The following is a 12,329-nucleotide window of genomic DNA, read 5'->3' as shown; positions in this document are numbered from 1 at the left end:
GTTCAAGGCGGGCCTGGCAAACATGTTGAAACTCCGTCTCTACTAAAAATACAAAAAAATTAGCCAGGCATGGTGACAGGTGCCTATAATCCCAGTTACTCAGGAGGCTGAGACAGGAGAATCACTTGAACCCAGGAGGCAGAGGTTGCAGTGAGCCGAGATCATGCCATTGCACCCCAGGCCTGGGTGACAGAGCAAGACTCCATCTCAAAAACAAAAACAAAAACAAAAAAAAATGTACTGGAAGTTCTAGCTAGTGCTAAACGGCATGAAAAAGAAACAAATGGCACGCAGATTGGAAAGGGAGACATAAAACTGCCTTCATTTGCAGATGATATGATTGTTTAGAAAATCCCAAAGCATTTACATGCAGGTTTAGCTAAGTCTCAGGATACAAGGTCAGCATACAAAAGTCCATTGCTGTCCTATATACCAATTGAACAACTGGATTTTGTAATAAGAAAAACAATATCATTTACAATAGCACCAAAAAAAAAAAAAAAAAAAACCCCACTAAGGTCTAAATCTAACAAGGTATGTGCAGAAGGCAGACACAGCTGTCAGGGTGGTTGACGCCATGCGCTCTGGAGCTGCCTGCCTCGCCTTGCCTCTTGCCTTTCCCTCTCATAAGCCATGTGCCTCAGTTTCCTCTTGTAGAGTGCATCCACCTTGCAGGACCTCCGTGAGGGTCCAACAAGTCCTTGCATGAAAAATGCCCAAAATGGTAAATACATACAGTAAATATGAAAAAAAAAAATGCTTGTCACACAATCAAGCACAAATTAGCTATTTAAGCACAGCTCATTAAGTTTACACTTGCAGAGTAGGCCCAGCCATGCCTCAGGAATTGCTGCGTGGTGACCTCCCTCCACGGGGGCATGCCAGCACCCAGTCCTGCAGCGGCTGTCCTGGTGGGCATGCTGGCACTCAGTGAGCAACAGCCCTCATGGACTACATGGCCTGGTAAAGACACAGCAGCCCTGGGGACACATGTTTTGGCCGTTTTTATGACAGTGACATCACATATCGTCCCTCGCCTAATTCCTTTTCTGGGGAGTTGCTCGCATCTGTAATTGGGCTGGCTAAGATGCTCTCCTTACACAGTGGCTGAGAAAGAACACTTTCTAATATCTGGGGAACACTATAGAGCTTCATTTTTAAAGATCTCATCATCTCACACCAGTCAGAATGGCTATTGATAGAACGTCAAAAAGTAACAGATGCTGACAAGGCTGTGGAGAAAAGGGAATACACTCTTGGTGGAAATGTAAATTAGTTCAGTTACTGTGGAAGGCACTTTGGAGATTTCTCAAAGAACTTAAAACAGAACTACCATTTGACTCAGCAATACCATTACTGGGTATATATCCAGAAGAAAAGAAACCGTTCTATCAAAAACACATGCACACTTATGTTCATCACAGTGCTAGTCACAATAGCAAAGACATGAAATCAACCTAGGTGTCCATCAACAGTAGACTGGATAAAGGGCCGGGCACAGTGGCTCATGCCTGTAATCCCAGCCCTTTGGGAGGCTGAGGTGGGTGGATCACCTGAGATCAGGAGTTCGAGACCAGCCTGGCTAACATCATGAAACCCCATTTCTACTAAAAAAATACAAAAAATTAGCTGGGCATGGTGGTGCGTGCCTATAATCCCAGCTACTCAGGAGACTGAGGCAGGAAAATTGCTTGAACCCAGAAGTCGGAGGTTGCAGTGAGCCAAGATTGCACCATTGCACTCTATCTTGGGCAACAAGGTGAAATTCCATCTCAAAAAAAAAAAAAGAAAAGAAAAAAGAAAACCAGTAGACTGGATAAAGAAAATGTGGTACATATATACCATGGAATACCATGCAGCCATAAAAAGAACAAAATCATGTCCTTTGCAGCAGCGTGGATTCAGCTAGGGGCCATTATCCTCAGCAAACTAATGCACAAACAGAAAACCAAATAAGACATGTTCTCACTTATAAATGGGAGCTCAACATTGGGTAGTCATGGACATAAAGATGGGGACAGTAGACACTGGGGACTACGAGAGGGAGAAGGGAGGGAGGGAGGCAAGGGCTGAAAAACTATCGGCTACTATGTGCACTATCTGGGTGACAGGATCACTTATATCCCAAACCTCAGCATCATCCAGTGTACCCATGTAACAAACCTGTACATGTACTCCTTGAATCTAAAATAAAAGTTGAAATTATAAAAATAAAGATCTCATCCTAATATGTTATACCCCAGAAACTTATATTTACTTGAATATAAACATATAAGACAATTTTCCTGGCATAATCTAACAACAGAATTTGACTGAAGATTTGGGGATTACTGCTGTCACTTCTGACTGGGTGTAGTTTTAAAGTGTCATGTGTAATTCAACATACTGGATTTTCCAATCCACATCAAGGTACTGAAAGGCAAATTTAAGAATGTAGGAAATTTCTATTTTGTTGGTGGAATAAGACGGGAAAGTGCTCACAAACACTCCTAAGTGCCTTTGAGATTAATTATCATGTGTGTCAGCAGCTCCTCACAGACCATCCACACAAATGAAACCCCTGGCTCTGACAATTAGGACAACAAAATGACCTCATTCACTTCCCAGCTCACTAACTTCTATAGCACATTAGATGAAAATTGAGAAAAAGATATTATATTTAAACAGAAGTAAATATTAATTACAACACTACAAAGAAAAATGTATTCTGTATAAAATATAATCTTCCAACAAGGTCTCATTGTATCTTTATCCTTACCTGATCTCTCTGTTGGTACTCCTTAGTTTTGTTGTTTCTGAAGGGAGATCCCTGCTACTCCACCCTGGTCAGCTGTGTAAGTTTCCTCACACCTTTTTAAATTTCCCAGACTTGTAAATACACAATAGGGATATCTGCGTCTTAAAGATTTAGCAAAATCTGGGCTGATGGGGATATTTTTTCTTTGTGTGTGTGACTACATTTTAAAGCATAAATTCAACCTCTTCAATGGTTAAAGTTTTATGTCTTCTTAAGTTTCATAGGAATATTTACATTTAATATTTGAAGAAACATACTTGTATTTTTCTAGAAAACTGTCCATTCTGTTTCAAAATTACACTGGCATAGCACTGTTCATGGTGGTAAGATTTCACAATAGATGTACATTCACTTTTTCATTTCTCAGATTCCCCACATGCTTTGAGGGTTATGGAATTTTTTTTTTTTTTTTTTTTTTGAGATGGAGTTTCGCTCTTGTCACCCAGGCTGGAGTGCAATGGTGCAATCTTGGCTCACTGCAACCTCTGCCTCCTGGGTTCAAGCAATTCTCCTGCCTCAGCCTCCCGAGTAGCTGGGATTACAGGTGCCTGCCACCACACCTGGCCAATTTTGTGTATCTTTAGTAGGTACGGGCTTTCACAATGTTGGCCAGGCTGGTCTCAAACTCCTGACCTCAGGTGATCCACCCACCTCAGCCTCCCAAAGTGCTGGGATTGCAGGTGTGGGCCACTGCACCCAGCTGGAATTGTTATCTCATTTTTATTTCAACTTAGATTTTCCCAATCCCTAATGAGATTGAACATCTTTAAAAATCCTCATTGACCATTCATCATCATCTTCTGTGAATTTTCTCTTCTAGTCTTTGATAATTTCCTACTAGGTTGTATTTTTATTACTGGTGAGCAGAAATTTTTAATAGATTATCTGTCTTTGTTTTTTCTGTAGTTTCATTACAATATGTCTAGATGGATATTTTGTTTTATTCATCCTGCTTGAGATAAATAAAGAATCTGTGGACTCTTTCATTATCCTTTCATCATTCTGGAAAATTTTCAGGCATCATATCTTCAAATACTGTCTCCATTCCATTCTTTCTATCCTTTTCATCTGGAATTCCCTCTGGGCATGGGACATGGCCATTGTCTGATTTTTTTTGTCCATGTCTCTTAAACTCTGAGACAGACACTATTATTTAGATAGCCCAACAGTCATTCCCAAGCTCTCTCCCTCGCAGGCTTCCCACTAAAGAAACTGAAAACTGTTCATATGCTCACTTCCTCAAATGCCCTTGCAGCTGGGGACCATGTAACAGAGTACTGCCAATGAGCTGGAGAAACCCAGGGAGTCTTTTACTTTCATTCTTTAAAGGGAAAGATAGGAGGCACTTGCTCTCTCTCTTCCCCTTCTTCCTGCCCTGTAGGTGGAAGTGATGTCTGAAGTTTGGCAGCCACCTTCAACCACAAAGAACAAGCATGGGGACAAAAGGAACAGATTAAAGATGGTGAGAATGGAGAGGAGACACTCTGGGGCTTTGATTACAATACTGAGTGGTGAACCAGTTCTAAAACTACTATTGTTAAGAAAATTAACATTTTTATGGTTTAAGCAACTGCTGGTTGGGTTTTCCATTTCTTGAAGCTGAACACATACTAATTCAACCTTACCCATTATATTTTATATTTTTTAATGTCTCTTTTATATTTTGGGTGATTTCCCTGTATTTATTTTCCAATTTAGTATTTCTCTCTTCTGCTGTATCTAATGAGTTTGGCAACACATACTGTGGTCTTAATTCCAATTTTTCATTTCTAGAAGTGTTAGATTCTTTTTACAAATTTCTTTTTTAAATAGAATCATTCTTTCCTTGTGGTTTCTATTCCTCCTTTTATCTCTTTCATATGTTTAAATAGTCTTTTGGTAGTCTCTTATTTATCATCTCAAGTTCTGGTAGATAATCCTTTTGTTTGCTATATCTGCTGACTAGCTCAAGTAGATCATTTTCTCAAGTGTTCTGTTACTTTTTAGCAGCCATTGTAGTATCAGCCCAGGGGCTTCCTGCATCTAAGAGTATACTAAGGGCTTCATGCAGCACAGATATTATAAATTTGGACTCTAAACCTCATCTGGCCCTGTTTCCTTTCCTTGCAAGAGACTCTCTCTCTTTTCTCTCTCTCCTTTTCCTCTCTCTGCGCGCACGTGCGCACACAAGCCCAGGTGGAGACCAGCTTCCTTATCACCTCCCTGGGCTGGCTGGTGGAGTTTTAGAGATTTCTGCTTTCACTAAGAAGATCAGCATGTTGTGAGCCTTGGCTTTATGCAGGCTTGCTGCTTGCTTGGCCCACCATCCCCCACCCACCCCTGCCGAGTTTTGCAGGCTCAGTTGTGCCTGGTTTCTGCTTTGTTTTACATTTCTGGCATCTGGGTATTTCCCATTCTTTATTGAGAGCTTAGCTATGTGTTGATATTTTTTAACATAGCATTTTATTCAGATTTCTAGGTGTTCTGAACAAGAGGGCTCTAATAATAATTCAGTCCACTGTGTTTCCAGAACTGAAATTTGTCCATATGAAATCTTATGCGATTGAAAATCTCTAAATCATATGTTGATATGTGATTATATCAACTGGATAACTCTATATTAGGTATTGAGAGCAACAGACTTTCGGCAAGCAGATGTCAATGTTCTACAAGAAACTGTTTATCAGATGGCATAAAGTCATTTCTCATACAATTACAATAAAGTATCACAAGGATACAAAATAGGATACTTACCAGGCTGGGTTTGATGCCTACACTTTCAGCTGCTTCAAATGCCAACAAGAGATTCCTCTTCTAAGTTAAAAAGACAAAGAGACTGGAATCAGTAATTTAAAATATATAGCTTTTGCCAGGAAAGAATATCAACTGATATTCCCATATAGATTATTCACTATTATAAAACAAAGAATAGTAAGTCAAGTGTACAATATTTGGTCTCAGTTTAAGAAAAAAAAAAATCAACAGGTTGCAACTGCACCAAAACTAACATTACTGATTGACACCTATCAAAGATAAATTTTTGTTTACCTTTGTCAAGATTTAGGTAATTCATACTTTGCAAGATTTATGGCATAAACATTCTGTTGCATAACAAAGTTGCTTAATCATGATGCTATATCAAAAAAATTATCAAAGTAATAAATGCATATATTATAGTATATATAGATTGCATTTAAATCAAATGAAAACCTGTTCCTTCCTTCAATCCTGGTCCTTCAGAGAACTACCTTTCAATTTCTGTTTAGTTATGGATTATTTCCGTATCTCTGTAATATGCTAACACGACTACTACTTGATTTCTAAAATGAAGGCATTTTCTACTGACTTCCTCCAGGACAAATGAGGACTCAGGCACCATGCATCTGCCTCCTCCTTACACTATAGACACATAGCTAATTTTAGTGCCCGTATTAATATTAGCTATGTTTGTGACCTTAAATAATATCCTTGAACTTCTAGTTTTTGTCCCACTGGGTATGGACAACACTTCCTGACTCTACTTTGTATGTCAGAAGTAAATTACCCTTTCTTCCCTCCACCTGGTCAAGTTGTACATTGTCACAGCTGAGAACCTTTGCTTCCTTCCCTGGAAGCACATTTAAGTCCTCGGTGCTCTCTGACTAGAATGATTCTGGAAGCTGAAAACCACAAGCGGCATCACAGAAGCCAGCTGTGGGCACGTGTCCTCTACAGCTCCACCATCATGACCTGAGCCACTCAAAGCATCATTTAAAGGAGTTCCTCTGTTACTCTACCAGTCGTCCAAAATCACCCCACATTTTAGTGTGCCCCAGATTTGGACCCTGCCTTTCTTCAAAAGTTTGGTTTTTTCCTACAGTTTCTGCTTGTTTGGGGTTTTCCTTACTGGGAGGGGGGCTTTGTGCCTCCTTCTCATCTGGCCTCTTGCCCATTCTGACTGTTGCTTTTAAGTCCTAACATTCTCCTTGTGGCTGCCGCCATTCTATTCTGACACAGAGGGCCTGCCTCATAGTTGGACCCTGGCTTCCTCGCACAGTTTCTCATCTCCTTTATCACAGCCTCAAGCTCTTAATCATCTCATCATTCTATGAAACCCTACAGCCCCAAGCCCTCCAGAACCTCACTGATTTTTGGATTTTACCCCCATTCTATTGCCTAGGTTCCTTCTTAAGAAAGAATATGGGGAGATACATTTTCTGGATGTATGAAAATTTCTCCTTTCTACCATCACGTTCAGTTAACAGGCTGGCTGGACAGGGAATTTGAGGCTGAAAATAATTTCCCCTTAGAATGTTAATGGTAGTGCTCCACAATCATTCAGCCCTAGTGTGTGGCTTCTTTTGGGGACTCTTCCTGGCTATTCTCTGATGTTTGTTCATCTAGATGAACTTAAGAATCATTTGTTCATGCTTCTCCCATTCCAAAGTTCATTTCAAAATTATTAGGATTATATTAAAATTAAATTGTTATATTAAGTATAATTGAGAGATAAATGTTTCTCTACATATTCAGTTTTAAGTTCCTCAGTGAAATTTCCTTTTTTTGAGATGGAATCTCGCCCTGTCACCCAGGCTGGAGTGTAGTGGCTTGAGCTCAGCTCACTGCAACCTCTGCCTCCCAGGTTCAAGTGATTCTCGTTTCTCAGTTACCTCAGTAGCTGAGATTATAGACATGCACCACCACACCTGGCTTTTTTTTTTTTTTTTTTTTTGTATTTTTAGTAGAGAAGGGGTTTCGTCATGTTGACCAGGCTAGTCTCAAACTCCTGGGCTCAAGCGACCTGCCTACCTCAGCCTCCCAAAGTGCTGGGATTACAGGTGTGAGCTATGGCACCTGGCCATTATGTTCTTCAGTAGAATTTCTTAATTTTTTTTTTGAGATGGAGTCTCGCTGTGTCACCCAGGCTGGAGTGCAGTGGCACGATCTCGGCTCACTGCAACCTCTGCCTCTTGGGTTCAACCAGTTCCCTTGCCTCAGCCTCCCTAGTAGCTGGGACTACACGCGCCCACTACCACGCCTGGCTAATTTTTGTATTTTTAGTAGAGACAGGGTTTCACCACATTGGCCAGGCTGGTCTTGAACTCCTGACCTCAGGTGATCCGCCTGTCAAAGTCTTCCGAACTGCTGGGATTACAGACGTGAGCCACAGCACCTGTCCAAATTTCTTAATTTTATATGTTTAGATTTTATACATAATTATGTATTTTAGATTTCATACATCATTTTATACCCTTTTCCATTTCCCCCATGGCTCTCACTCTCTACCCTTGCTTGAACATCTAGAGCCTGAAGTGACGGGTTTTCCCTGACACTGAAGCAAACTCTAGGCACCAGGTCACCAAAAAACAGAAAGATGTAGCCACCACATTTTCTTCCAGTCTGTGGCCCATGCCTTGGAAAGCTGTTGATCTGTGGTGATCCTGCCCAAGCTGCCATGCCCCTTCCTTGAAATTAAAGGAAAGGAGCGGGCATGGGCTGGAAACTGCACACTTGTTTCCCTAACACTACTCTGTTCTGCTGAGAGGGGAGCTGTGAACTCCTGGCTTCCTTCCATTTAGCCCAAATTAATGGCAGCAATCTCCTATTTTGGTGCTATTGAGGTCTTTGTGTTTACTTCAGTCCTTTTGGTTTTTAGCCAGTTTTTAGGCCACCATTATTCCAGAAGTCAAATATTTTATGGCTTTTAATATGTAATGCCAAACATTGCTTTCTAGAGCGTTACCCCAATTTTTGGTTCCAGCAATAGTGTATAAGTGGCTATTTTCCTGTACTGTCTCTGCCAAATGTATCAGGCTAAAAATATTTTATTCTTTTAATTTGTATTGATTACTAGTAAGGTCTAACGAGAAAGCATTTTTAAACTCAACGTTTTATGCAAAAACCTTCTAGTTTGATTCTAATGAAACCACTTGTTTTCTTTCCTCTTTTTTTTTTTTTTTTTTTTTTTTATAGATGGGCTCACTACTGCAGCCTCAAAATCCTGGGCTCAAGGGATCCCCCGGCCTCAGGCTCTGGAGTAGCTGGGATTACAGGCATGTTGCCACAACGCCTGGCACCGCCTGTGTTTTCACAGTGTGCTGCATGCTGTTTCTTCTATGTTCAGTATCTGTTGTGAAAACACAAGCGGAGCAAGGCATGGTGGCAACATGCCTGTAATCCCAGCTACTCTGAAGCCTGAGGTGGGAGGACCCCTTGATGAAAAACTGTCTCAAAATACCCTGAAATAGTATACAGGGTGACACAGAATACAGAGAGGGGATGGTTTTTTATTCACAACAGTAACTTTTATTCATTTTTGCAGCAGCAGAACATCTGTGACCAAGTGTTACTATCCCAATGCTCTTTCATTTGATCACTGTCACCACCACTGTGCAGAGGCCACCTGGGAGGCAGAAGCCACAGACAAGCAGCAGCTCCGAAGGGCCTCACTTCCCCCACGGGCTGTAAGCTTCAGATGCAGCTCAGCCCACAGGGGCCGGGCAGGGTGACGCCATCACTGCTTCAGTCTGCCCTGGTCGGGGGATGATGGTGCAGGCCTGGGACCTTCCAGTTCCAGGACAGCCTAAGTGCCCAACCTGTGGCAAAACTCTTAGTCACCAGCAGGGATTGAGGGGTTAGGCTCGTTGGGCCTCACACTCAAAACCGACGGGAGAAAGATGCCAATCCTAGAGTTCCCCCTCTCAGGGTCACACTTCATTCATTTCAGACACTGACATAAGCAAGGTCCAGTCCACTACCTGAGTCCGTCTGGACTAAGCAGAGAGTTGCAAAGGCGGACAAGTGAATGCCCTATCTTTTTACTGAAAACAATAAAAACAAAAATGGCTGGGCACAGTGATTCACCACTGTAATCCCAGAACTATTGGGAGGCCCAAGCGGGTGGATCACCTAAAGTCAGGAGTTTGAGACCAGCCTGACCAACATGATGAAACCCCATCTCTACTAAAAATATAAAAACTAGCCAGGTGTAGTGCCGTGTGCCTGTAGTCACAGCTACTCAAGAGGTTGAGGCAGGAGAATCGCTTGAACTCGGGAGGCGGAGGTTGCAGTGAGCTGAGATGGTACCACTGCGCTCCAGCCTGGGTGACAGAGTGAGGCTCTGTCTCAAAACAGCAACAACAACAAAATGACAAAATCTTTCATGGACTGTAAATCGCACCCTGTGATCATATATCTCTTTACTATCATAGAAGACATGCTTGTTAGTTTTTATCAGAAATTCCCTACTTAATACCAATGTCAGACATAGTTTAATTGCTTCCATCCAGGTGGGGACACCTCATAATTTCTATACATTCTGGGCTATCAACAACTCTATCACATACTTTTTAGATTTTGATTTTAATAGTTTTACAAACATTAAAGGCTTCTCTTGGTGCCCTTTCTGATGTAAGTGTAAATTAAAAAAAAAAAATGCCCTGGCACTGAGCACATAGGGGAACACAGCTCCAGGCTGGGGCTGGACACATGTGCCTCTCATCCTGATGACCCAAGGTATGTGCTGTATTCACATCCACTTGCTCCCTGTGAATCCCAGCTTCTAACACACTTTTAGGAAATCTTCCCTGCTCTTTCCCCTCTCTGCTCTAGTAAGATTCCCTCCGTGTGCTCAGTTTTATACGGTACGAGTCTGCCTGTTGGGATACGTTACTTTGAAAACCCACACCCGTAACTGTGATAGATATGGCCTCTCTCACCAAAAAGAACGCCAGCATCCCCCAGGGCAAGCCACACACCAAGAAGTGGCGAAATGTCACTGCAGCCACTGTGGCTCCTCCAGAGTGTGGCCAGGATGGGGCATTTAGGAAACAGGAGGCTGGTTGTTCCTTCAGAGAGTGGCAAACGGGCTATAATTAGCAAATAAAATCCTAGGCTCTGGGACACAACCCAATTCAAGATTACTGTGAGGCCAAACAGATCCTAAAATGAAAAATTCCAGACATCCAGGGCTGACTCGGACTCTCATCACAGACCCACAGTCTTCCACACGCTGCCTTACACACTCCCTGGTGGTCGGGTGATTGGTCTGGGGAAGAAATTCAACCCTGCATGTAGGGAGCAGGGGCCTATACCATGGCCTCAGCCTGCCCCCACTGCATGCTGCCACGGCTGCAGGAGGCCTGGGCAGCTGGCGGAGCCTCTGCGCTCAGAATCGCAGAGACTAGTGCCAGACACAGGGGCTCTGGCCCAGGAGGCAAGGCTCACAATTTGGAGCCTGAGAACAAACACTTTTAGGTCCATAATTTTCCAATACAGCCATGCTGATTCAAGGACAAAGCAGCCAGTCTGTCTGGATGACTGCAGGGAGTGACGCACACACACTGTCAGGAGGACGTAGGTGTGTGCATGTGTGGGCTTCAGCCAGCACAGTGTTAGAAAGGCCTTCTGACTATTTTCAGTGCTTTTATGCCCACTATTTCCTCAGTTATCTCTCCAAAATCGTATCAGAAAAGCAGACACTAAGACATCAAGAGGGCAGGGAGGAAATAAATGCATAGATCACATCTGTGACCCGTGAGGCCGCTGAAGCCTGTGGCCCCAGCTCAGGCCACCTCTCTGGCTGCTCCTTCCTGGTCCCCTTTGCTGTGTCCTCCTCCTCTACCTCCACAACAAACACTGGGGTTCCCAGGTGTGTTCCTCGGTCCTCCCTCTGTATGCTTCCCTAAGACCAAGGGACTGGGTGCTCTCCTCCACTCTAATGGCTTTAAATTCCATTTGTGCCCATGCTGTCCAACATGGCAGCCACACATGATGTGGCTATTTAAATTAACATGAAAATTGAAATTGAAAATTCAGTCTTCAGTCACATCTGCCACATTTCAAGTGCTCAAAAGCAGGTGTGGTTGGTGGTTGCCCTGTGGGCAGTGCAGATACACAACATTCCCATCATCTCAGGAACCTGCATTAGACAGCATGGATCTCTTCATAGACGACCCCCAGATCTGTGTTTCAAGCTCTGCTCTCCCAACCAGCTCCGGATTTGCTGTGCAATCGCCTGCCTGCCATCACCACCTGCATATTTCACAGCCCCTCAGACTTCACATGATTTAAATACAATCTTTCCCCCAGAATGTTTAATAATCCTGTACAGCCTGCTTCACAAACAAAGCACCCCACAGAAAAGTAATTTAAAGATTTTAATATATTCTGTGACGGTTAATTGCATGTGTTAACTTGGATAGGCATGGCACCCAGATACTTGGCCAAATATTATTCTAGATGTTTCTGTGAAGGTTTTTTTTTTTCTTTTTTTTTTGAGACAGGGTCTCTGTCACCCAGGCTGGAGAGCAGTGGTACAATCATGGCTTGCTACAGCCTCAAACTCCTAGAGTCAAGTGATTCTCCCACCTCAGCCTCCTGAATAGCTGGGATCTCAGATGTGCGCCACCAAGCTCAGCTAATTGAAAAAAAATTTTTTTTGTAGAAATGGGGGTCTCCCTATGTTGCCTAGGCTGGTCTTAAACTCCTGGGCTCAAGTGATCCTCCTGTCTCAGCCGCCCAAAGTGCTGGGATTACAAGTATGAGCCCCCACACATGGCCCAAGTTTAACATT

At 42.8% G+C, this 12,329-nt stretch overlaps 1 protein-coding gene across 13 annotated transcripts in view; it reads right to left on the bottom strand.

Moving 5' to 3' along the window:
• Positions 1 to 12,329, bottom strand: part of SPECC1 (sperm antigen with calponin homology and coiled-coil domains 1) — a 313,351-nt gene that overhangs the window by 7,413 nt on the left and 293,609 nt on the right. For 7 of the 13 annotated variants that reach the window (XM_063599215.1, XM_063599212.1, XM_063599216.1 and 4 more), the window contains one exon: positions 4,506 to 5,590. In XM_063599215.1, coding sequence (XP_063455285.1) covers positions 5,435 to 5,590 — 156 coding nt within the window. In that variant the 3' untranslated portion in view covers positions 4,506 to 5,434. Of the gene's footprint in view, positions 1 to 4,505; positions 5,591 to 12,329 lie in introns of those variants that run through there. The other 6 variants (XM_008959377.4, XM_057300236.2, XM_055101218.2 and 3 more) reach the window with 1 other exon arrangement.

The sequence above is a fragment of the Pan paniscus genome, chromosome 19, assembly GCF_029289425.2.
Source record: "Pan paniscus chromosome 19, NHGRI_mPanPan1-v2.0_pri, whole genome shotgun sequence".
NCBI lineage: Eukaryota > Metazoa > Chordata > Mammalia > Primates > Hominidae > Pan > Pan paniscus.
The sequence above is the reverse complement of the archived record's forward strand: the minus strand, read 5'-3'. Positions and strand labels throughout refer to the sequence as shown.